Source organism: Schistocerca americana, chromosome X (genome assembly GCF_021461395.2).
Source record: "Schistocerca americana isolate TAMUIC-IGC-003095 chromosome X, iqSchAmer2.1, whole genome shotgun sequence".
Classification (NCBI taxonomy): domain Eukaryota; kingdom Metazoa; phylum Arthropoda; class Insecta; order Orthoptera; family Acrididae; genus Schistocerca; species Schistocerca americana.
In genome coordinates, this window is record NC_060130.1 from 748,938,292 (window position 1) to 748,965,927 (window position 27,636).

General features: G+C 37.7%; 1 protein-coding gene across 3 annotated transcripts in view; it reads left to right on the forward strand.

The window, feature by feature from the left end:
- LOC124554815 (ecdysone-induced protein 74EF) overlaps positions 1-27,636 on the forward strand; it is an 893,955-nt gene that overhangs the window by 495,519 nt on the left and 370,800 nt on the right. For 2 of the 3 annotated variants that reach the window (XM_047128473.1, XM_047128472.1), the window contains one exon: positions 14,827-15,030. In XM_047128473.1, the coding sequence (XP_046984429.1) occupies positions 14,827-15,030 (204 nt within the window). The remainder of the gene's footprint in view (positions 1-14,826; positions 15,031-27,636) is intronic. The other variant, XM_047128474.1, reaches the window with a different exon arrangement.

Genomic DNA, 27,636 nt, shown 5'->3' on the forward strand with positions numbered 1-27,636 from the left:
TCTCGCACTTACACTAACTTGTGATCTTGCAATGTTAATCACTTAAATATGTTACCCAGATAAATATACTCCTGAAAGTTCATTACAGTACATTATTTTTTTGGTGTTGCAGTTTTTTTACCATTGGTGTATCTGGTTTGCTGTTCACTGTTAAACTGGAACTAGAACTATTATTGCAAGCTGTCGCCCTTCTTTCATCTGGAGCCTTGCACCTTTAGCAGTTTGCAATAGCATGTTCAATTTTCTTGCAATATAGATATGAATGATTTTCTTTCCTCTTTGGCTTATTTCACTCTGTTGTGATTTTCCTCTGTTCTGAGTGTTGCTCATTCAATTTTGATTTTGTGTAGAAAGTATCAGTTGCCTCAGTCTTTCCACATGTAGATTGCAAATTCTCAAACACAAATTTGCAGTAAGGAGCTTTGTCGTCTGCTCGGATTCAGCAACACAATATCATGCAAACCTTTAAAACTGATATTTTGGACCTATGTTTTGAAATTACAGTGATAAAACAATGAGAGGCAAGGTTGTGGTTGGATCACCCTTTCTCAGTTCATTGTAAAGGTCATTGAAAATGTACTTTGTTACAGATGTGATGCCATATTTTTTTCCTTTCAAAGAAATGATCAAACATCATATGTAAATGTTGCAATGAATATTGTTGAAACATTGATGAAAAGGTGTCCCATATTTCTTTTGCGTCAGTCTTCTTTGAATATGAATATCAGGTTCCTCCTCAAGTGCCGTTATGATAACACAAACTGATCATAACTGATCATGCATTGTCCTGTTTCCAGTACCAAAATGGATCAGATGGTTCTAATCCTTCACTAATGATTGACATTGACATTTAATCTCCATTCAACTAAAGATAATGTTCCTTTAAATACATTTGAATCTGTCGCTTTGATGTTTCTCACTCAACTTCAGTTGACTACTTGCAAAATTTTTGTACAACTACTAGTATCATGCTGCTGAAGATCATATTAGCCATATTCCACAAATCTTGCAATCTCATGAATAACCTTAGTAAACCAAAAAAATGACCAGTAAACCAGTACTACAATTTTCACAACCTTTAGTGTTAAAATCTGGACCTATTACCTGCTGCAGTTAACTAAGGATGTATTTAGTAACAACAATAGAACTCAACACTTTCAAGAATAGTGACTCTAATATTGCAATAACATGGGCACATATTAACTTCACACTGAATCTAAATATAAACAGGATGAAGAATTTACACTTTTCAAGTAGAGAGGTTTTGCAGAACACGAAACTAGGTGCCACAGTAGGAGAGAACAGAAAGCACAAAGTTCAATTTATTTACTTCAGTACATTCCACCTTTCAGCCTTCCCTCCTTTGCGTAGTAATGACTTGTCATTTACATCCTTGATATTCATGTAGCTGCTTCTCTTTTCTCCACAGGTTTATTTAATTTTCTTTTTCATGTCACCTATCTTCCGTACATTCATGCAAGCTACAGCAGCTTTGTATTTTTCCCCTAGCTATACCTGCTCTGTAATTTTTCACTTTCTGTGAATCTCATGACTTTGACATCTGTATTCCCTTTGCCTGCATCACTTGGTGCATGTTTTATATTTTCACCTGGCACCTGTTAAATTTGCCAACAGCCTTGCCTTAGTGGTAATACCGGTCCCTGTCAGATCACCAAAGTTAAGCACTGTCGGACTTTGCTAGCACTTGATTAGGTCACCGTCTTCTGGGTCTGCTGAGTGCTGTCAGCAGTCGGGGTACACTCAGCCCTTGTGAGGCCAATTGAGGAGCTACTGGATTGTGAAGTAGTGACATCAGTCACAGAAACTGACAATGACAAGGAGAGCAGTGTGCTGATCACTTGCCCCTCATATCTGCATCCAGTGATGCCTAAGGGCTGAGGCTGACACAGCAGCTGGTCAGTACTTTTGGGCCTCCAAGGCCTGATTGCTTTAGTTAAATTTAGTATCTCCTGCATTATCCAAATATGGCTACCAGGTTTTATCTTTTTCTTAATTGTCTTGATTGTCGGCTGTCTTGAGTATTTCAACTCTCACTATTTCACCTTCATGTATTTCACTGTCATTGCGTAATCCTCTCTTTGAAACTTTCAACAATCTTCTGTTGTTACAACTCATCCAGGTCCTACCTCACTGCAATTTCATCAACTTTAATGTGTATTTCATACCTAATAAATTATGGTCAGTCCACATGTGCTCCTGGAAAACTTTCACGCTCTCTAAATCTCTGTTCTACCGTTAGACTATTTATCTGATGCTTCTAGAATTTTCAGGTCTCTTCCATGTATACAGCCTCCTTCTGTGATTCTTAAATGAAGTGTAAGCAGTGATTAAATTATGCTCTATGGAAATTCCCCTTTCATGCCTTTGCCCCAGTCCATGTTCTCCTCCTGTTTTTCCTTATCTTATTTTTGTTGTTATCAGATTCCAATCTCTTGTCACAATTAAATTTTCATCTTCCTTAATGTACTGAATAATTTATTTTATTTCATTATGTATTTTTTCAACATCATCGTTGTATGCTTAGGTATTAGGTGCATGTACTTCTGTGATGGGTAGTGAGTTCTGGTCTCTCTCGTCTATGATGATTTGTTCACTATACTGTTCCTAGAATTTTAACTGCACCTCTGTTTTTTTGTGTATGGTGAGACTTACTTCTGCATTACACCTATTTGATTTTGTGTTGATAACTCTGTACTCATCTGGCCAGAAATTCTGCTCTTCCTGTCACCAGTTTTCTAATTCTCACTGCATTTAAGTTCAGTGTATCCAATTCTCATTTGAAAGTTTTTAAACCTATGTAAGCAATTAAGGGACCTTACATTCTATGCTGTGACCCACAGAATGTCAGATTGGATTTTCTGGTGGGAACATCCTTCTGAGTATGAAATGAATTACTGCACTGAAGCTAAATGAAGGGATCCCTTTGGAAGAAATCAGTGAAGATGCAGGGCCATTAAATGGTATCAGAGCAAATGGTTTGAATGTACTGAAACTACAGTTTCTATAAACCTGTACTGACAATTTTAGTAGGATATACCACAGTCCACCTAAATTGTACTGTGCCCACATATTCCTTGGGAGAACCTATGATGTTAGTGTTTGGAAATCATAGGTAGGAACATCAATCATAATGAAAGTTTGAGACAGGCCTAAAATCATGCTCCAGTGGGTTATGGTTGAGATGACTGCTCACAATAAGCAGGAAATCCAAGTTTGAATCCTGGTATGGCACAAATTTTCATAGGTAGCAGCAGGCTCCCACACAGAGATCTGAAGGGTGCTCTATTTTACCTCTGTAATATTTTACCCAATATACTGCCATCATCATTAAACCAATAGCAATTGCAGCCGGAGAAAATGTGAGGCTTGGGAAATTCCACATTATGACTGCACTTTTGAATGGCAACTTGGACACACAAATATACAGGGTGTTACAAAAAGGTATGGCCAAACTTTCAGGAAACATTCCTCACACACAAAGAAAGAAAATGTTATGTGGACACATGTCCAGAAATGCTTACTTTCCATGTTAGAGCTCATTTTATTACTTCAAATCAAATTAATCATGGAATGGAAACACACAGCAACAGAACGTACCAGCGTGACTTCAAACACTTTGTTCCAGGAAATGTTCAAAATGTCCTCTGTTAGCAAGCTGTCGCATGGAATCCCTGATGCGCTCATGCAGCCCTGGAGAATGGCGTATTGTATCGCAGCCATCCACAATACGAGCACAAAGAGTCTCTACATTTGGTACCGAGGTTGCGTAGACAAGAGCTTTCAAATGCCCCCATAAATGAAAGTCAAGAGGGTTGAGGTCAGGAGAGCGTGGAGGCCATGGAATTGGTCCGCCTCTACCAATCCATTGGTCACCGAATCTGTTGTTGAGAAGCGTACGAACACTTCGACTGAAATGTGCCGGAGCTCCATCGTGCATGAACCACATGTTGTGTCGTACTTGTAAAGGCACATGTTCTAGCAGCACAGGTAGAGCATCCCATATGAAATCATGATAACGTGCTCCATTGAGTGTAGGTGGAAGAGCATACTGACGAAACTAAAATGAGCTCTAACATGGAAATTAAGCGTATCAGGACACATGTCCACATAACATCTTTTCTTTATTTGTGTGTGAGGAATGTTTCCTGAAAGTTTGGCCGTACCTTTTTGTAGCACCCTGTATATGACTCAACCAGAGGGTTTCAGTGGTGGGTCAGGTCATATTTGTCACCTAAAGAAGTGATTATACGGACTTTAGCAATCATGTTGTTGCTGGAATAATAGGTAATAGAGCTGCACATTCTCAGGAAATATAATGCAGTAGTTTTCCCTTGCTTTCAACCATCCACAATACAAACATACTAAGGCCATGTTGACTAATTTTATAAATCCAAATCAGTTAGTCATCTAGATCGTTGCCCTTGTAAATATTGAAAAGTCTGCTGCCTCTCTTCAGGAACCATGTGTTACTACCTCTCCACAGATACCCCTCTGGTATAATTGCATCTGCTGTGCAGCTATATATTTCATTAAGGCAAGCAATCCACCCCACTGGAGCAAAGTCCATGGTTTGTGGGAGGGCTTGTCTGTTAACTGGCTATTATTTACTCTTATGCTCCAGATTTTTCCACATGAAGTAAGTAATAAATGTAACACCAGTGGATATTTTTCAGTTCTCATAGGAAACTTGCAATCCTAGTAACATAACAGACCCTGAAATTAAAAAGAGGATCAGCCAGATTAATTTTAAATTTTTTTAATGTTCAATGAAACATTGCAACACCTGCAGTTCAACCCTTCTGTGAATATTGTTCTAAGGCATGGGATGAATTGGCAACAATTCATAAGTAGCTAGAAATTGACCTGACTGCTATCAAGTATAAGAAGCTTTTGAAAATAAGTTTGTTGCATGGGCTACTGAGAGAAAACCTACCAGAGACACCAAAGTTACCTCAAGTGCTATCTTCTTCCATATGTAATGTCTCCCCTGCAGGTAATACAGGACTGATCACCACTGAACAGCACATCAGAAATATATCTGCAAGTTATGCACAGGGAAGGAGAGGCAATGGAGAGCCCAGGGTATGACACCTATCCTTCTGACATGTTTGAACTGCTGTCTCCCAGTAAAACAAAAACTTAGCCTATGTAACACACTTTACCTTTTGAAAAGCCTGCAGTGTCCTGTGTTTGGGAGAATCGTGTGAAAAAGGGTAAGGGTCTGTTTATCATATTAGGTTTACATATACAGTAAATAATGATAACCTTTAGGGAAATGGCAGCATACAATAAGGAGTATCACCTTGTGCCTGGCGGCATCATTGAAGATGTTGAAGATGATGTTCTAGCAGCCATTGAGTGAACTGTGTGCACCCAACTGCATATTGCAGAGCACACTGGAACAAGTTATGCTTGCCATCTTGGTTGATAGGCCATAGCTGGAACTTTCCAGCAACTGGCAGAGAAATTTAAGAAGAGAAGCCTTCCTCATGGAATTTCAATAAAGCTCACAACCTGCAGCTTAACCCCCTCAACTGACTTTGGCTCTCAGGTTCTAAATCAAGTGGAGTGCTTGAACCAGGTACCTCAAAGATTCTGTTACAAGATAGGCTGCCACTAACTAGACTTGTGCCATAGTGTTGACAACTGTATGGTCTCCTTAAATGTGCCAGGGGTACACTAGATGTTGGAAGTCACTACCCAGGCAGCATGCAGTGTGCGAGGCATTCAGAAAGGTTTGCTAAACTGGCCAACTTTCCATCCAGTCCAAATAACGTTAGCTGTAGGAGGCCAAGAAGCATTAGTGTAAGATTCAAAGAAATGCTCCTCACAGATGAGACTATTAAAATCCTAGTTACAAGTTGCTCAGATTCTGCCAGAACTGCTGCATAAAACTGTTGTTTTTATGCATGTAGCATCTCGTTGACATCTCTGGTGTTCATATTGAAGAAATTGTGTAAGCAGCAGTTAATAATAAAATTGACACTATCTCTTTCTCACTTTTTTTACTGTTTGTTCCCATGTCCCTTTCCTAATTTATTATATATGTAAACATTTTTATACGTCTTCCTTGCATTCACAGCACCTGATTTGCACCTGGTGGTCACAATTGGAAGTAATTTTTTTCAGTGTAAATGGGTTTCACATTAACACAGTAGCATATCTACCAAGTTTCACTAACATACGATAGTTACAGCCCACACTGGACCTCTGTAAGTAGCTGCAATTTAATTATAACCATCCAGTTTGTTCCCAAGGAATACTGTCATCAATGATGAACACTTTAGTCATTCAGCAGTTGAATGGGAAAATTACAGTTTTGTAAGTGATGATCATGACAAGTCATCCTGCAAAAGAGTACTAAATACTTTATCTGGAAATTACTTAGAGCATATACTTTGGAACCCCACTCGTGACAGAAATACATTAGATCTAAAGACAACAATTAGACCTGACCTTTTTGAGGTTGTCCACATTCAACCTGGTATAAGTGACCATGACACATTTGTAACAATAATTACAAAAGTATGAATGACAACTAAAACAATTAGGAAGATGAAAAGCAGTAGTGTTGTATTCCAAGGAGGGACTAAAAAAATTTAACTATGTGTAGGGGTGTGTTGAAGTACTGTAGCAAAAATTTGAAAAATAATTGAGCAAGTACTGGATACATACTAGAATTGTTTATGAAGGGAGAGATCTTCAATGGTACACAGTCTTTGTAAATGTATACTAACTATTGCACAAAATGTGTAAAACAAAGCATAGCCTTATAGAGAAATGCTACATTAAATACATCAGGCTTTCAGAAATGCAATGTGTAAATCCTTCAGTGAGTACTGTAGCATAGTTTGATTAAAAGACCTCTCACAAATGCCAAAAGAAATTCCAGTCATAAGTAAAATCTGTCAGTGACACAAAAGTTAGTGCCAGGACACTCACAGATGATGCAGAAACTAAAACTGGGGATGTTATAGCAAAATCAGAATTCTGAGTTCATACATAATGAGGTATCTTGAACAGACTGACATCCTCCATGATACCCAACATGGACACCGAAAACTTTGGTCATGCAAACCCCAACTTGCACTCTTCTCACATGACATCCTGAAAGCCATGAGTCAAGGTAAACAGACAGATGTAGTGTTTATTGACTCCAGAGAAGCATTTCACTCAGTACCACATCAGTACTTACCAATGAAAGTATGATCACAAGGGTTACTAAATGATCTTTCTGACTGTGTTGAGCCGGCCAGAGTGGCCGAGCGATTCTAGACGCTACAGTATGGAACCGCGCAACCACTGCGGTCGCAGGTTCGAATCCTGCCTCGGGCATGGATGTGTGTGGTGTCTTTAGGTTAGTTAGGTTTAAGTAGTTCTAAGTTCTAGGGGACTGATGACCTCAGAAGTTAAGTCCCATAGTGCTCGGAGCCATTTGAACCATTTTGACTGTATTGAGGGTTTCTTGCTGTGGACAACAGAAATGTTATTTTTGGCAGAAAGAAACTAACAAATGCAGAAGTAGCTTCAGGATATGTCAGATGTGTGTCAGACCCTTGCATTTCATTTTGTTTGTTAATGACTTGGCAGATGATGTTAATACTAACCTCAGACTTCTTGCACATGAGCAGTTATCTGTAATTAAGTGCTAGCTGAAAGAAGCTGCACAAATATTCCGTCATATCTTGACAAGTTTTCAAAGTGGTGTAAAGCTTGGCAATTTGGTTTATATGTTTGTAAATCTAAAACTGTACACTTCACAAAACACAGAAAAGTAGTATTTTATGTCCGCAGTATCAATGAGTCATCTGGATGTAACATTTTGTGCGGATATGAAATGATCACACACATTCATAGATAAAGCAAGCAGCAGATTATTGTTCATTTGTAGGATACTGGGAAAAAGCTGTCAGTCTACAAATATTTCTTACAAAAGTCTCATGTGATCCATCCTAAAATTTTGCTGAAGTGTGTGGGAGTCATACCAAATAGGCCTTGTACTGGATATTGAAGATGGACACAGGTTTGTTTAACAGAGATGAGAGTGTCACAGAAATGCTGAATAACCTAAACTAGCAGACTTTTCAAGGCAGATGCCAACAATCCTCCAAAAGTATGCTTACAAAGTTCCAAGTATCACAATTAAGTGAGACTCTAGGAATTTACTACAGCTCTACATATCACTCCCATAGGGACTGAAAAGAGAACATTAGACTAATTAAAGCATGCACAGGCATTTAGACAGTCATTCTTCATGTGCTCTATATGAGAATGGAACCAGAAGAAAGCAGAATAGTGTTACAGTAGGCATGCACTTCACAGTGGGTTGCAGAGTATGGATGTAGATGTAAACATAACAATTAAATATTTGCTAAAAAGTGTAAACAGTTACTTGAGACACTAAGTGAGGGCCCACTATGGGCAGTTATGAGAAGAGCATTGAGGAGGAAATTGTGTGAAATATATGAAACAGAGAGAGAGAGAGAGAGAGAGAGAGAGAGAGAGAGAGAGAGAGAGAGAGCATTTATAAGGGGGGAGGAGAAATGGGAAAAAGAGAGAGACGTCTGTTTATAGAATTTTACAAAGCAAGATATTCTAAATAGGCTGGATAGTATTGAAAGTTCTCTTCAAAATTTGTAAGTATGTAATATCATCTTATGACTCTCATGTTTATTTGAACTCAAATGGCAGAATTCAAAGATTAATCCAAATACTCCAATTAAATGCAAAGACATCATGGTGGGTCAGTGACTAGAGATTAATGTTAAATATCCCCACAGCTTTCTTGGAATATCCATCACACAGCTACCATTTCATTATAAAACAAGAATAATGCTGCCTTTTGCTATGTATCTCCTAAGGCTATCAAACAGTCTGTCTGTCTGCTAACCTTAAATCTCTTGTTTGATTTTATGGGAGCTACTGTCTCTATGATCCTTGTAATTCTTTTTTGGACTGTAAGGAAGTCGATTTCCCTAAAGTATTGCACTCTAACCCAGCATTTTTCAATTATTTATTTTTATGCACACTGAACAAAGAATTTCTTACAGTAACATGTGCTATTTGATTGCTTGTTACCATCTCTCTGTCTCAGGTCCCATCTTGGAGTAAAGTTTATACATTCAGGTGATTTATTACATATTTTGTGGCTGGGATAAATTGCCTGTTTTGTAGGAAAAATAGAGAATAGCACAAAGGACACAATTCTCTTTCACCTGCTGGATGGCATGAAAAGCTATGATTGACCAGTTCTTTAAGATTTAATTCCAGTCTTCAGAACTGTAAGAAACTGTTGTGTATGCAAAGCACAGATGTTTGTGGTGATAATTCAGCTGCTAAAACACTGATGTGTAATTTCCCCACTAACGGATGTTAGGTATAGTGATATCAGCATGATAAAATTTTTTTTCATTTTAAAATTGACACAGAAATCAATGAAATAGTTTTGATATAGCTGATTGACGATAAGGCCAATTAGAGATATTCTGTTGAGGCAAGATTAAATTTTATGTTTAAAATATCTGCAGTATATCAAGATGGGTCATTGACACCTGCATAAGAGTATTCTGAAGAAGTAGATATATTTTGACAATACATTGTGAATATTGCCTCCTCTTGGCATACAGCTGCAAGCACAAATACTCTTACAATAAGTCCTCCTCATTTATCCACCATGTGATACTTGATCTTTCATTCAAATTTTCTCTTTCTGTTTCCTTTCTTGCTATCACTCCTCTGCCTCCTCATACACCACAAACAGTGCTCATTTTTCATTTCTTTATTTCCATCACACAGTCTCTTCCAGCTTACATCAGTGTGTATTTTTGTTATAAAGCCACTACTGTAAATGAAAAATTAAATGAAAATATATCATCATAATAATCATTTTACAGGGGCATTTTTATCAATTTCATATTTCTTTTGTTTATCAAATACTACTAGACAAATCAGTTATAAGACACAGAACGAGACATTTAGAAAAAATGGACCAAGAAAGTTCTTTGGCAGATTACAATAGTCTGCTACAGTTATCTAATGGAAGGCAATAGGTGATGTTAGAAAACATGGAGACGTGGATGCATAAAACTTCTGACCATTATAAATGGAAGAAGCCTATATTGAGGGGTAGATGTCAAATGGCTGATGATGATAAAAATCAGTACACATACACATACACATACACATATTAGCTCAATATCAACACAGTGAAGATAATAGTAAGAAATAATGAGAATTACAATAATTTGTGCTGTGTTATAGAAACTAAGCCATAATCTCACCTCATTAAATACATAATCGACTGGTATATTAAAGGAAAATCGAGATAACTGGAGGATATGCAGTGCACTCTGTGCCATGTATTCATCTGACATTTCAGAAGATATAATATCTTGTAAAAAGTTTCAGTTTTTATCTATTCTATCTACCTTCCCGTAACTCACCCTTTCTCCCGCACATGAAAAACACACACACACACACACACACACACACACACACACACACACACACAAAATGTTCTTTCTTGTGAGCACATCAAGTAAATGTGTATTTTCTTTTACATTCTCAGCAATGTTTCTAATAATATGAATAATCTTGGTTTCTATTTGATGGGTAATTCTGAAGCCATCCTAAATAATCACAAAAAATGGCCCAAATGAACCCAAGCTCAGAGTATGTATAGAACAGTGAACCAACAATAAATGACTTATGTTGCAGAGAGATGGCATACACGCAGACCCATCAGCAAATTCTCTTGTATAACCAGAAAAATTCATGTTATGCAGAACTCAGTCAGTCAAGAGCGATCAAATGAGGTAGAAATGTGAAATATAGCACCACTACATCTCTTGAAATACAACATAAATTGTTCTGTTGGAGAATAGTGTGGCTGATTTAATAGTTTTTATCTTTCTTTTATTTAACTGGACAACAATCACAAGTTTTACTCATGTGACTACTGTTTTCAACATTTAGATCCAGCATTGCAGGACAAGAAGCCTCCTAACACTGAAGCATGTTTACTGTCATGTGACAGTGCCTGTACCTCAGTGTTATGAGACTTCTCACAACAGTGGAACTGAAGAAAAACCTGTGACTATTATCCAATGAAATAAAAAAAAAAAGAAACTAAACAGTATGTCTCATCTATGTTTTATTTTTCATCGTCAACATGTGAGTAAGTAGTTTGATTAGGGCAAAATTAAAGATCTCTGGGAAATGGAAATGTCATAATGGATATTCTGCAAGATAACAGTACGCATGTGTGTGTGTGTGTGTGTGTGTGTGTGTGTGTGTGTGTGTGTGTTAAATGAATTCCACTTCTGGCATACTGAGTAACAAACTGTAGGGTTTTAGGACAAGTTCTGCTTCATGTGGACCAACTGTGATAGCAATAGTAATGTTAGACATCATGAGGGTGATTTCAATCTCTCATCTTGCATTTCATAGCTGAAGAACATTGTGGACACATGTCAAGTGTGATCTTTTGAGACGCCATTGCAACATGTAACATTTATGCCTGCACATTGAGATAAATCTGAACAGAAACTGATATGTCAGGGCACTGTGGAGCATTTAGAGCACGAGGTACATTGCCTCATTCAGGCAACTCCACATGCCGTAGTTCAGTGACCACATGTGCTGAAAAATGTACAAACCTCCTTCAAAGAACAATGAATACTAAAGCTTCTTAGATTTGCACAATTGCCTAAAACATCACACATTAAAAATGTCTGAGGCAATACAATAAATACATTTTTTTCATTCCATCATAACTACAACATTATTAAAAGTAAATAAAATTTCAGTTACAATGGAATGAAAAGATGTTCTTTTTTAAAATTTACTAAAGCTGTAGCACTCACTTTATAGAATATATTAATTTCTGGGATTTTGACTTATTATTCAGGATTTTCCAGTAGTATTCATTGATTTTTGTGTAAGAAAATTCTCCAAGGACATACTAGGCTGTTTAGAGGCTCCAATGGACCACATACAAGCTTTATACAATGTTAGCTTCTCAACATCAGATATCAAGTACAGTTCTGTTAACTTAATCATGTACATTATCAGTGATATAAAGTTAATTTATGTCAAAAATATCATTTTGATGTTCCAGTTTCCACAATTATTACTGCAGTTATTGTTAAAATTTACAAGCCTCAGTGTTTCACACCCAGCAAAACTCAGTTAAGTTTCCATGTCGCATACCAGCAATCCTCTGGTATTTATCAGGGTGGGCACATGGAAGTAAGATTCTGGTGACTATTGATGCACAATTTATCTGACAACCATCCAAAGATATTTTAACATACTAATGCAGAGTCTCATCAGCTCTGAAAAGGCATGACACAGAGTCAGTCTTATATACACTTTGAAGACTGCTTTACAGTGCATGGTTGAGCTGACTTTTCACTGCTATCAATTGCTCCCTTTTCTGTTCTGTTTTTGTGCAAAGTGAGGGGAACATGACTGTCTGCATGTCTCCATACATAACATGATCTCTTTTATCTTGTCCTTGTGGTTCCTGTTTAAAATATACAATGGAAGAAGGAAAACTGTTTCATAGTCCATCTGAAATACTAGTTTCCCAAATTTTGCCAAGATTCATGTGGTTTAAATTTCATTTCCATGAAATGTTGCAACTCCATCTGAATGTCCTTCAACTTCTTCTTTCAGACCAATTTAATGAGGACCCTCATCATATTTTAACAAGTCTTGAGGCTGGACAAGGATGACAGTATGATACAAAGCATCGCTGTAATGAAGATGCTACCCTGAATACTTGATTGCGGCAAAATGTAGTATAGAACCTGCGACGAAACTATGTTTGATAATATCTGTATTATCATACAATGAAATAGGTTCTTCCACAATGTTGTTAAAAAAAGTAACCAAAATTTAAGTTATAAATAACACACATAGTAAGGACACAAATTAAACTAATTCAGTGGTAATGCACCACTGACACCATCATAATATTGCAGGGTATGCTACGGGCATGAGATACAATACAAACCACACAACAATTATTATTTAACAATGACTGAAAGAAATTTACTCATAAAGCATCAACATTTAATCATTTGACACAGAAGAACTGTGAGAACAATCTATTGAGAACTCTTCTGGATTAATCTTTATCTTGATGTACATAATAATCAAAGACCAAGCAGTTGTATAGTTTATTTCTTAAAAAATAAAGATTATGAGATTTTTCCCCAGTGTTTCCGTAAATCTCTTTGTATTATTTTATCCATAGTGGCTTGATAACTCTGTATCTATTTTTGTAAATATTAGGCAGGAAGAAAACTGCAACAGACATGTTTTTAACCAATAATTTATTTTTTTATAACTAGTATCTTGCCTAGGTCCATTATCAGATGAAAGCATAGATTTCTTGCACAAATTTCTGCATTTTTATCTCAAGAAAAAGATGCACTTTATAAATTATATGAAGAAAGCTTGCCTCTCTAATGTAATATATAAAGAACAACGTTCCCTTGAGATGAATATGTAAAAAAAGTATATGAGAAATCTTTGAAACTGACTCATGAGGGACCAAAGTCCAAAACTTATTATAGAGCAATAAAACATTGTTTCAAGAACGGTATGGCTGGTTGTAGCTTTATTTCACACAAACATTTTCTTTCGCAACAGTGTAGATCTGCATTTCCTCTACATTTTCATTTTTATCTGTTTTCTGTTCTTTTGCACTGTAATATGACCAGAGCCAGTATGAATTACAGTGAAAATGAAAGTATTGTCCAATTAGTCATTTGATTTTAACTTTTCTGTCTCATTTTCGAGGCTTTATTTTACACATTATGCAAACTGTAGTGTAATTTCCAGAGTCTTTTCAATTATGTACTAAAACTGAAAATTAATTTTGATTACTTTCATGACCTCACTAATTTTGTAAAACATCCCATATGGGAACTTGGCAACCTGAAATTTCACTACATTATATTTAAATCTTCATGTCTTAGAATCACACACTTCATCTGGTAGTGTCCAGTAACACATTATTCAATAATAGTTGTTTTTTGTTACTGCATATCAATCAGAATACAACTCAGGCAACTTAATTAAGGACAGTTTGCATTTGTACTGTTAGAAGTAAGATTTCACTATCCATGTTACTCATTTAGTATGGTATAAGCCAAGGGGAGTCAGCCTTTTTTATCTACCATGCACTTTCATATCTCTTAGTAGTAAAATTTTCTGACTGCCCACTGGCTCCACAGCAATGTGATTTACAAAGTAGGGAAGCAACTTTACTTTAAAAGAATTATAAAGCAGAGTCACAGCAAATTAAAGCATATAATAATAATTATTTACCAAATGCCTTATGTTAAAATTTTATGAAGCCCTAATGAAAATGTTTTTAAAATCCATACTGCCTGCTGCCCACCAAAAAAGCTAAAATTACCACTAGTCAGTAGAAGTAACCAGATTGACTACCGGTGGCAGAAGCTAAAGACCTTGTTGTCAGTGGGATGTAAAATACTAATCATCTTTTTTTTCCTTTATAGTCTAATATACATGAAAGGGATAATAAATGCCATTCAAATCTTAATAAATTAACATGATATAGGCATGACCATCATGTGGTCAGCATGAGCTAAATTTTTTGTTTCCCTAATCCCGCTGCATGTAAGCATTTTAATTGCAGATTCTTGAGTGCCTCTTTCAATTTGTTCTACCTTAACATAACTGTTTAACTGAATCTGTATTGACATCATTATTATTTATGAAGCCTATGTGCCACTGTTTTTGAAACATTTTTATTGCATGATGTTACAGTAAGAGCTGGTGTGTCTTGTGCAGAGAAACTGTCAGCCCCTGCTCCTGCCCCCAACCCTGCCCCTGTGTCAGCCTCTGCTTCGGCTTCTGCCCCTGTGTCAGCGCCTAGCTCCATAGCTCCTCCAGCAGGCATACCAGCCATCCCACCGGTTCCTCCAGCATGCACATATGCTCGGGTCAAGACTGAGCTCCTACCAGGTAAAGGTAAGTCTTTATTTTAGATCTCAATTGGTTTAGCACTTCAGGACATTAAATTTGTGGAATTGCCTTCCTGAGAACATAAATAAATTATTGCTCTTATGAGCTGCAAAAAGAAAAAATAAATAAATAAATAAATAAATCCTCAGTAGATCATTCCCTGTGTGTATTTGCATTTATAGAAATACATATTTATTTTACATTATACATTCACCAAGCTAGAAGGATAGTAAAAATTAACATAATCTGTTTCACTTACATTATTACATAACAGCATAAACACTTTTCAGATAGTTGTTGCAATGAAATGGAGATCCTTATTTATGAGTGAAAATACATAAAATATTTGTAATATTAGCTGCCAATTGTAAATTATTGTATTACGGACCACAGACTTCAGATTTTCCTGTAGGTGAAGGATTAGGGATTTATTGTCATGCCCCATGATTTACTATCATAAGAATAATATTAAACAAAGAAAAATTAACCATATCTACTGGAATGACAGTGAAAACATTATGAAATAAGTCATTTCATGATGTTTTCAATTTCACTCCATTAATTTACACAGATTTCATCTAATGTGTATCTTTTGTTGCAATCACAAGAAGTTTGTGATATTATGAAAATAATCAGTCATTTTCACAAACCTCAAAACTATGTCCATGTTTGCCTATTTACAAATCCAAAACTATTTGCAGAGGTGCTGCTGTCAAGAAATATTATTGAATTTGAATTATTGACTCCCTTTAGTACATATCTTTTCCTAATTCCTTAAAACTGATAAATACTTTTGAATATGGTGTATAAAAAAAATTATGACAATTTCCAGCAAAAATAGCATGAATGTTAATATCATATGTGAAATATGGATCTTGCCGTTAAACATGAGGATCTACATCAAATAAAAGAACATTTCCTTGCCAGTAGTTACTTGATTCTAAAAACTGTTTATTGCCAGAATGTAACAACAAACGGATACTACAAATAACAGCTATGAAACTATTTCAAGTTTTATATAGCTTCTTGTTGGCTATTACTCTCCAAAGATTCATTTTCATTCCAACATGTGAATTAAATATCTGCCCTTTCCAAGTGTCCACACTGATTGGAACTTCTCAATATTACAGTTCTGTATTTTTACACTTTTCCTCTCATCCTCTTTAGCTCCTGAAAAATGAGCCCCTGAATCTGAAATTACAAGATTCTAAATATATGTTTTCATTTTCCTTACTGTTTTCTTCATCATATTATTACAGAAAATCTAATTGCTCTTGAAGAACAGATCATAAATATTTTAGTCCATAAAATGTGGCTCAAATAGAATTATGAAGCCATGTGCAAGTGACATGAGTAGTATATCATTTATATAAAAATGTAGTAATTATTTTCCACAGTAGTTGAAGCTGTTGAGTAGTGTTTCAGCAATCATTCATAATGTGTCGGCTGAGATATTACACTTTCTTACAAGGAGAGACTTTTTAATTATGTAATTAGAAAAGGTTTCAACAGAGTGACATATGCCCTAACCTGAAAAAATTACCAGTCTGAAAAAGTATTCCAAATGCTCTCATATTTGACCATTTCAATTTACTTCTAAATGTTTATAGAAAAGTTATTTATTTCAAATCTCCCAAGTTTATACTAGTCAAAAATATTTTATCACAAAAGAACAAAAACAACAATTTCATGAAATTTGTATGTCTTACCTCCATTATACATCAGTGGCACCCTTTAGGTAAGGGCCAAAAAGGTGATACACTCATATTACTCAGTAATCTCACACTTATTGGACACTTGCTTTAACATTCATTATTCAAATACTTGTCATTCTGTTAGTATCTACAGAGCGTGGAGTTTGTGCATGAATTTGATTTTATGCATACCGGTAATATATTGATGCTTAAATATTTATTTAAAATTGCACACATTTTTTAAATATACACACCTGAGCAGAGATGTGACTGAAAGAACTATCAAATAATATGGTGTGCCAACTTTTTATAATTTTATAGTAATTTGCATTGGTGAAATTGAATGATTTTTCTGTTGTGGAGGTACTTCTGCTTTAATTTGAAATCTGACATTCTCGGAAATAGGTGAGTAAACTTATGTGAGTGTCAGACTCCCCACACAGGCTTCCTGGACTTTGAATACAGTATTTAACAGTGCATTTCTGTAGCAAGTGGATATATACATATGGCAGTTGAAATTCAGCCTCAGCCAAGTCACCAAATTTTGATAAAAATCTTGTCTCATCACAGCTGCTGTAACACTATTCAAGATATTGATGGCACATTCAATGCTTCCACCCTGCTGTGAACCATGTAATAAGGGTAGTTGCAGATGATGGTAATAGATTATTAACCAACAAAATAAATAACAAAATGTTTCTGCAGTGTATGTCAGAGTGATTTGTGTAGAGTATGGAGGTATGTGAACAATTTCAATAGGTTTATTGCATTCCACATAGGACAAGGGAAATTATTCATAAATTCCTCAGTGCCAACGAATAGTTTCATTATGTTTTGAGGGTCAGCGAAGTTAACATATAACTGGATATGCAATACCATTGCTTATTTTGAGCTTTTTATGGTTGACAATCTCTAATACTACCTTAATCAATTGTTGAGACAATATAAGGTCTGAGAATATTTCATTCAACATGTATCTTGCATTTATTTTCAAGAATTTCATGGAGGTTTTTGGAAGATACTAATCTCTTGCCTTTCAGAAACTTCCAATTGTTGCCTTGCAGGAAATTTATGCATGCAGATGAATTAATTTGAAATATAGCTTGCTTTTTAAATTTTCTGCTATAGCTTTGTTGCACAGATACAAAAATATTGAAATAATTGTATGTACACTGGCTGCTACAAACACAATTTTGTGTTTTCAGAGATATACAAGAATATTAGCATGAAAATCTGTCAGGAACAACACTCTTAAGAGAATTATTTTGAATGGAAGGGGACCTATAAGTTCTTATAAGGAAATAATTGCTAAGGTGCTCCAGCATAGAGGGAATATTCATTATAATAATGAACTGAGGAGTCTGTTAGAAAAGTATAAGAGCAGGCATGTTCCACTTATTTTTCATGTGTCATGCTTCATTGTAATATGTAGATCAAAATAAATGTGGAGCCAACTAATCATGTACGACATTTCAGAAATCCATGCATTGTTTTCAAATGTATTTTCCTGACACTGTCAAGCACAGAACAAGGCCATATCTGGTTACAAAGCAATCACTAACAAAGTGCTGTACAAAATTACGTGTAACAACTGGCAGTCACAGAATGTAACCAATAACACCTGAGGCCTTCATAATAAGCACTAAACCATTATTGTGATAGCAAACACACATTTTCTAGCTGTTAAAGTCACACATGGGTGTGAGTTATGTGTGTGACCAGAGTTATTCAATCAACTGGGTCACTTAAAAAACAAGTTAGTTACATAGTAACCCATGTTCATAATTAGTCATCATAACAGTTGAAGTTGTCAATAGCTTAGGCTCAACCATGATTGTAAAAATCAGCATATAGTCTGCTACTTGTTTTGCAACTACATCAATTCAGTGAGCATGACTGTGTGAGTTATGATTTCTATGATATAAAAATATCTTTCATTTCCATGGGTAGATCTCTCAGCCTTGCCACATTAGTGACATATTAATACCCCATGCACATTGTCATACTGGTAGCTTAGCCCATGCACAAGCTAATCTGGTATAAGGAAAGCAGTAGCTTTTCTTTTTGTTACAGATTCTCTCTTTTCGTTCAGACCAAGTACATAGTTTTTATAGTTCACTGCATTTAAAGTGTAACAATAGTTATACTTCATGTGGAATATCAGTGTTTTGCTGAGAAGTAATGTAAGCAGAATCATGTTACTATATGGGCCACACTTTGAGGTAGAAAGAGGGAAAAACAAAACAATCTGAAGTGAGAAAGGTACTGGTAACCAGAGAAGTAATGTGATTATACAGAGGGGAGTCAGGAGTAAAGAGTAATAACAGGGAATAAACCAAAGATTAATCATAAAGGTTTATAAACAGTCCAAAGAATAGTTCATTACAGGAAGGAAAATGTTATCATAAAGAAGAAAAGGCTACTTAAAAATAAATGAGCATATAATCAAGATATTAGGAAGAAAAGAATATTACTGTGGAAAGAAGAGATATCAGACAAAGTAAGTAGGAACAGTGGTTACCACACTGGATTCAAATTCAGCAGGAATGGGAGTTCAAATTCTTGCTCAGCCATCAATATTTGGATTTCTGTAGGTTCCCAGAATTGTTTAAATCAATAATTAAGCTTAATCCTCTGAGAAAGGAACAACCCATTTCTTTCTCCATCCTTATCTGTGCTCTGTCTCTAATAACTTTGTCATTGATGGGACATTAAAGCCTAACCTTTTGTCTTTCCTCATGTGTGCTGAGGCTCTATGGGATGCACAGAAAAACAGGATGAGTGTGTAATGTTTACAACAAAGAACTAAACAATTAAGGTACTGTTACAGGGTACAAATGGAAGAGGGAAAACACTGAGCTGTGGTAGGAAGTAATCAAAATTAACTAGTCCAACATCTCCCTAACAACTTAGATGACAGTACTTTCACAGCAATAATAATTACATGGTGTGTACGTGTTGTATAAAAAAATAGGACATATTCATCAAGTTTTTGATTTGATTCCTGTTTCTCATTGTTCTTAATATCTCCTTATCACTGCTTTCTCGTTGTTCTTAATATCTCCTTATCACTACATCTTCAGCACACACATCTGCTAATTTATGAGCTAACTCATCCCTTAATGTTAATTCATACTTCAGCCCTCATCATTTAAGTCTATATACTATCTAATCATTTACATTTTGTCCATTACAAGTATTAGGATTGTGTTTCTTGTCTCATAGAGGATATTGGTGTATTCTGTTCCCTGTTACTTTCACACACCTGCCTATGCCCTCTTTTGGTTTGTCATAAATTTCTGTGAATTTTTTTGTGTAAAAGATTGTGATGAGAGTTCTCGGTTTATGTCTTAATGTGGAGAGCGTTATAATATTTATTGCTGATGGTTGTGATCCTTTCTTTGGTAACTGTTCATGTTTGAACACACTTTGCAGTAGCCTTGTGAACATTTTGTCAGTTTATTCAAACAAAGTAACAGTAAAGACACAAGATAGAAGTATTTTTAGTCTGTTAAATTACAGGTGCATAGACAGTTAACTAATGAGATATTTATTAATAGTCTGTGGTCCTTCCTGAATGATGAAACTGTTCTGTGTAACTGTGTATGCTAGTAAATGGAAAATCAGGGAGAAACAGAGATCATTAACACACAATAAAGGAAAGTTCGATGAAGCACGAAACAAAATAGTGCCTGTGAGACAGAAGTAATTCATTCCCTATTATTGCTTTTTTTCCTTGCATTTTAGGATGCCTTGTAAACTACAATGAATGATTTTTAAGGCTCTCACTCAAGTCCTCATTGTCTGATTCTACTGAAGCCCTTGGACCTGTAGCCTGATACTTACCGGCACTCACAAAGCTACAGACTCTACTGCTACGGGAAGTGTACTGGTTCTGGAGAAAGAGAGTGAAAAGGAGACAACATGTTTTCCAAATACAATATGATTTATCATTTTCAGTCAAATATTGTCATTCAGGATCCTTCCTTGTCATGGATCTTTTTGTTAAGATTTCAAGGATTTAAAGTCCACCTCCTTAGCTGGGTGGTAACATGCTTGCCTCGCACGCACTGGGCCCAGGTTCGATTCCCGACTGGGTTGGAGATTTCCTCCGCTCGGGGACTGGGTATGGTGTGGTCATCATCATTTCATCCACATCATCGGCTGCAAGTCACCCAATGTGGTGCCGGCTGAAATAAGACTTGCACTTGGCGGCTGAACCGGAGTGGGACCTCCCAGCCAACAATTCCATATGATCATTTCATTATTTCAAGGATTTAAAGTTGTGTGAAATAAGTATACCCATTAGACAAGGGTGTACCCAGTGAGGGGCAAGGGATGGCGGCTGCCTCTCTTCCTCCCTTCCCTAGAAAAAAAGTCTTCATAGACTGAGATCCTGTCCCACCACACTGACTGGTTTCTGTGAAGAAAGCCACAAAGTGTATTGGATATTGTCTTGTGAAAAGTGTACCATCAACCAATGCCATTTATAGTGAAATATCAAAAGTATTTGTATTTCCACACAAAATTACCATGTATTGTAGGTACCTCCCCCTTCCTTGCATCCACTCCCAGATACTGGAAGGAATACAGAAGATCAGAGTTTAACGCTACATCAACAGTGTGGTCACTAGAGACAGCACAAAAGTTCAGATTATGAAAGGATGGGGAAGGAAATCAATTGTATCCTATTCAAAGGAACCATTTTGCCATTTGCCTGAAGTGATATAGAGAAATCATCACAGATACTGGGTACCAGTACCCTCTTGTTGCTGGATTTATTATTCCAACTGTAGGTCCTACTATGTCGCATTGAGGTAAATCACTACTGAATGGTAATCATGTCATTTCTAGAAGCTCACATATTAGATATACGTTATATAAAAATTTCAAGCATTGAAAGTATGCAATGTATGAGTTTTGCATCCAATTTTCTGTGGCTGTCAAGATACATCTGCTCGGACTTCAACGACATTGACACATTGATGCACACATATATATAATATATATAAGAAGTCAAAGTTTAACAATTCAGTGCATACATATCTTTGCATAACAGTTACCAGAGCGTGTTTTACCTAGAGGATAGTGTACCTAGGAAAATATGATGTTGTACCTAGGAAAACGTGATGTCTTTTGGTCAGTGCTTCAGTCTAGTGATTGATTTTAGAACCACATGAAGGAATGTGCACTATAGATCACAATAAGCAGTTTCCATCGTTTTCTACAGGTTTTTTGTTCTTAAACATGAGGTTCTGTTTTGTGTAGCATTTGTAAATATTTTGCATTCTATACATTTAAGTGCCAAATAATAGAGTAAAGCTGTTTGGGTTAAATTTTTAATTCCTCAGCTATCATACAAACTTTTATGCTGGATAAAATGCAACATATTTGTAGATCTATGTGTATAACATGTGGACAGTTGAGCCATGCTTTGTTGGTTGTGCACCATCTTGTACCTTGAAACAGTGCAAGACCTTTTACCATTGAACATGTGATACTTGCAAATGAACTGATCTTCTTTATTGTCTTAATAATTTTACCTGTTTTGAAAATGGAGGAAATTTGTTTTATTTTCCATTGGCTTCTATTTCAAAGTGTATTAAACATGTGGATGGTTTTTGATAATACTTCTGCTTAATTTGATTTCACTTATTGATTTTTGGTGTGTAGTAGAGTAATAATGTAAGAGATAGGCGATTATGTACAATATTATGAAGCTGTTGTTGATTGTAGTGCTTTTAAATTGAGATTGAATATTTGTCTTTAGGTACTTGACCAAGTTGTACCCTGGAACATTTTTCACATTTGGAAAAACCTTAATTTTTACGAAGTAATTTTTATAATTTCACAAAAAAAGACTGCAGCACATAGAAAGCGAATGCCATCATTTAAAAATGGAATTAGAAAATATATTAACCATGTGTTACATGGCGACTGGCTAGAGGAGAAAGTCGGAAAGTGTATCAAGCTACAACACTCTCCCCTATACTGCGTATACAGCCATTCAGGGCGTTTTCGTTTTCGGTGGAGCTCGTTTACTAGGCCTATTAGGTAAACAAATAATGTCAGTAAAACATGTACGTGTCAGTTCTAAATAGCTTACATGACTTAGCCACAGGCGACACTTTAAAAATATGGATTTCGTTACGAGTGTGTGAAAATGAGAAAAAAAAATGCCCGCTAAATCACGAGGGCGAGACAATGCTGGGCTAGCCAACGGAACACCCTGCTTTTACCGCATATTGGGACTGGAAGGCTAGAACACGCCTGATATCAGATACAAGCTCGCGCATAAAGCTGCCCGTGACTGTAAGTTGTCTGGGTTTCGCGTTTGCCTCGCAGAACTTCCAGCACGCCTCCAGTCAGCAGCGCTTTTGCGGCAGGTGTAGTAAACTTCGGTCGGCCATCTTCTTGCGAGCAGAGCTTGCGTGGGCGTCCCGCCCGCCTAGAGTGTTTTTCAAGGTACCCAAGCCCACCAGGAGATTAAACATGGATCACAATAAAAACGATAAATGCTACAAGACGCGTGGTTTTTCATACAAATAAAAACCCACAGGCACAAAAATGCGCCTTGTAGTACGGTATTCTAAAATAAAAGTTGCCTTCGCAAAGTTTCACTCTCGAAGACAACGCGGAAGGTCGTACGGATCCTATCAGCTCGAAATGCAACATCTTCCTTATATGGCAGTACGGAACCGCGAAATGATGCTCAGGAAAGAGTGAGAAGTGAGAAAAGAGCAACATAAAGTTTGAAGAAAAGTTAAACCACATTCTGTGTTATTCTGCACACACATCGAAGCTGAGCAAATGAATATAGCTGTGAAGTAAAAGAGTGTAATCATCTATTACGCAAACTGATAAATGAGTTTCCACACTCGATCGTGCACTCTGTGTTGACCCAGACCTAGAGATCGGAGTGCACAAGAGACACGGTTTGCACAACATACGACGCCGCTCTTAAGAGACCCTGGGCGAGCTTCAGGCGAAAGGCGCACAGAAATATAATTCAGCCAACAGAAGGTTGGTGCTGAAAATTAAGAAGGCAGTTTTTTCTGCGTGGCAAACTGCGACTTTCTGATTCGGTTTCCTTACCATAGAGGATCGATTTTAATTTGCGGGAGCCTGAAGTATGGTGAGCGAACAGGAAATGGAATTTTAACCATTTCCTACGGAGCAAAGTTGTATCATATGCGGTTATTCCACATCGCTTCAGATGAATCTGTCTGGTCTGCAGATTCTATCTTCCACTTCCCAGAAAGTTGCGTAATATATTTCTCGATTTAAGGGAGGATACTAACAGAATTATTTCTTTAGAATTAAGCGACATGTGCGCACCTTCAACCCATAAGGAAAGGAGGAGGAGATACTCTCCTGGAGTAATGATGGAGACGTTAAGGCCGGTTTAAAGGCCAAGCGGGCGCTTGGGGCGCAAAGCTCAGAGGAATCCGCGATTCTTTAAAAGAATCGAACTCACATGGGTAAAACAGCTTCAAACATCTGGCTGCAGATGAGTTAATGTTTTAAATATTTGCTTCAAGCATGCAAGCGAGTAAAAGTTTAGGAAAGGTTTGAAATTACGCTAAAGTTTGTTAGAAGTCGCTGAGTGCTCTTTTTATGAAATACTGGATGAATATAGTGTGGGTATTTTTGTTCCATTTTAAGCAAAAGCAACTTTTTCACGCATCTCAATGTTTATGACGTCATTATCTCCTGGGTTATGTGCCGTACACTGATATGATTTTGCAGGTACATTCAGTGATATGTGTAGATACGGGATGCAAAGTGTGTTACGAATAGAGTTAGTAGCAAAGAAATAATAAATTAAAACGTAATGCCCGATGCTGCAGTTTTACCGCATGAACATCGGAAGTGTACTGAGCGATAAACTCTTTGCCTTTCACATTTTGTGGGAGCTGGCAGCGAAATAAAGTTTCAAAAAGGTTAGAAATTATTTGTAAAGTTCGTTGGTAGTTGCTAAGTGCTCTCTTTCTCAAATGGTGGGTAAATAAAGTCCTGGCATTTGTGCGCCGTGAGTTCCGTTGCCTCGAGACAGACAAATGGTTCAAATGGCTCTGAGCACTATGGGACTCAACATCTTAGGTCATAAGTCCCCTAGAACTTAGAACTACTTAAACATAACTAACCTAAGGACATCACACACACCCATGCCCGAGGCAGGATTCGAACCTGCGACCGTAGCAGTCCCGCGGTTCCGGACTGCAGCGCCAGAACCGCACGGCCACCGCGGCCGGCTGAGACAGACACACAGTTTCTAACTGTAATACTTGCCTCATTGTGTTAAACTTCTAACACAAGATTATACAGCTTAATGAGTGGAGTATTACAGCATTTTAAAATTTTAAATTCGATCAATAGTTACACGAAATGTTGAAAATCAAATTTTTGTTGTCCCTGGAAGCCGTTTGATAGGCAACCTGCAAATGCGTTCCGTTTCCGTGTCGTTTAGCAATACAGAATGATGTACCGGGTGTATCACAGTTTTTCACGAAAACTGACACTGGTGAACGTATTCGATAATAGAAGCAAAATTATTCCAGTACACATAGGTTCGCAAACTGGAATGTGTGGAATGCATGGTTACGAGCCGCAACCGCATTTGAAATGTAGGAATGTTTTCATGAAAGAATTAAATTTGTAGGAGTCCTAAATCGAGTGAATAAACAACAGAATAGAACTCTGCTGAATGCCTTCCGAATATCAATGAACACGCCATCAACATGGGCGCATTTGTCCAGAGCGAAATACTAAATGCTGAATTCAATCTTACAAATTTTTTTCACCGCGGAAGGTCGTAATTACTTTTACATCTATCGAGTTCGTCCCTTTGAGAATAATACGGGTTAAAATTTCCATACAATGATTTTATCCAAGCGAGTAATAGTCAGAACATATTCTGAACAACTATAGAAATTATACGTATGTATGTATGTATGTATGTATGTATGTATTGAACTGGTGTCCTAGAAACGATGGAGAGGCTTCGTCCCCGTCGTAGCCCTCAGTGGTACAGAACCTCACAACGGGTTACAGCAGTCCACTGACCCCACCGCCGCCCCACAGCGAACTGAGGGTTATTGTGCGCCCCCCCCCCCCCCCAGTCCCGTAGTTGTATTTAATTGTTAACATCTCTGTTGTGCGTTGACCCCGCAGGGTAGCCGAGAGCGCTGACGCGCTGCTTCCTGGACTCGGGTAGGCCCCGGATCGAATCCGCCCGGCGGATTAACGACGGGAGCCGGTGTGCCGGCCAACCTGGATGCGGTTTTTAGGCGGTTTCCCACATCCCGCTAGGTGAATACCGGGCTGGTCCCCACGTTCCGCCTCAGTTACACGCGTCGCAGACATTTGAAACGCGTCCGCACTATTTCACGACTTACACTAGATGCAGACAGCTGGAGTACACTGATTCCATATCTGGGGGTACGGGGTGGCGGCAGGAAGGGCATCCGGCCACCCCTAAAACTAACCTTGCCAAATCCGTTCTAACAGCGCCGACCCTGCGATCGCTGTGGGACTATGGCGTAAGCGAAAGAAAGAAAGAAAGAAAGAATCCTTTGGATTTTAAAGCTGGCACTGTTAAACTGAAGTACATCTCTAGGAGATGCGCTGTTCTTCGTCGTGAATGGTGTGATTAAATTGTAAATGGAAAATCGTTAACTTCATTTCATAGCCATTCCTCGGTTGCCAGACTCCTCTCCTACCTTCCAAACTTCACAGAAGCTCTTCTGCAAACCTAGCACTCCTGGAAGAAAGGATACTGCGGAGACATGGCTTAGCCACAGCCTTGGGGATGTTTTCAGAATGAGATTTTCACTCTGCAGCGGAGTGTGCGCTGATATAAAACTTCCTGGTAGATTAAAACTGTGTGCCGGACCGAGACTCGTACTCGGGAAGTTTGGAAGGTAGGAGACGAGGTATTGTCGAATTGAAGCTGTGGGGACGGGTCGTGAGTCGTGCTTGGGTAGCTCAGATGGTAGAGCACTTGCCCGCGAAAGGCATAGGTCCCGAGTTCGAGTCCCGGTCCGGCACACAGTTTTAATCTGCCAGGAAGTTTCATATCAAAGCACACTCCGCTGCAGAGTGAAAATCTCATTCTGGAAACATCACAGTTATGAACCAAATTTTCGCGCGTGATCGATTGCTGAGGCTGATATATTGCAAGTGTACTGTTTTCTCCTTAAAATAGGAGCTCAAGTCGACGTTTCCTTGTTAGCTATAAACTCCACAAGCCACCTTCGGTGTGTGGCGGAAGGTGCTTATGATACCACTTTCGTTTCTCGTCTTTCCTGTTCTATTTGCGAATAGAGTGTGGAGAGAACTACTGTAGATAAAACTCCGTTTGAGCTCTCACTTCTCTGATTTTCCCGCCATAGTCATTTTGTGGCATGAATAAGGGAGGGAGTAATGTACTGTCTGATTCTTCTCGGAACGTTCGTTCTCAGAAGAAACCTTTCTGTGGTGCACAACACCTCTCTTTTAGCGTCTGTCACTGTAATTTGAGGAAGTTCCGCCCAGATAGCCGAGCGCTTTAACCCGCTGCTTGCAGGATTCGGGGAGACGAGGCTGTCTCGGATCGAATCCACCTCGTCGATTAACGACGAGGACTGGTGAGCCAGCCAGCCTGGATGGGACCCACGTCCCGCCTCAGATACACGCTACGCAAACATTTAGACAACGTTCTCACACCCAACACGTGCGATTTACTCTGGAAGCAGAAATCTGTGGAACACAGATTCTGTCCCGGTGGGGTGGGGGGGGGGGGTGGGGGGGGGGGGGAGTTGGCGTCAGGATGGGCATTCGGTTACCAACTGTTACTAACTTTGCCACAACCCATATGAAAATACGTACCCTGTAGAGAAACGGGAAAAGGCGAAGAAGGAGAAGGATGGAGTTTGAT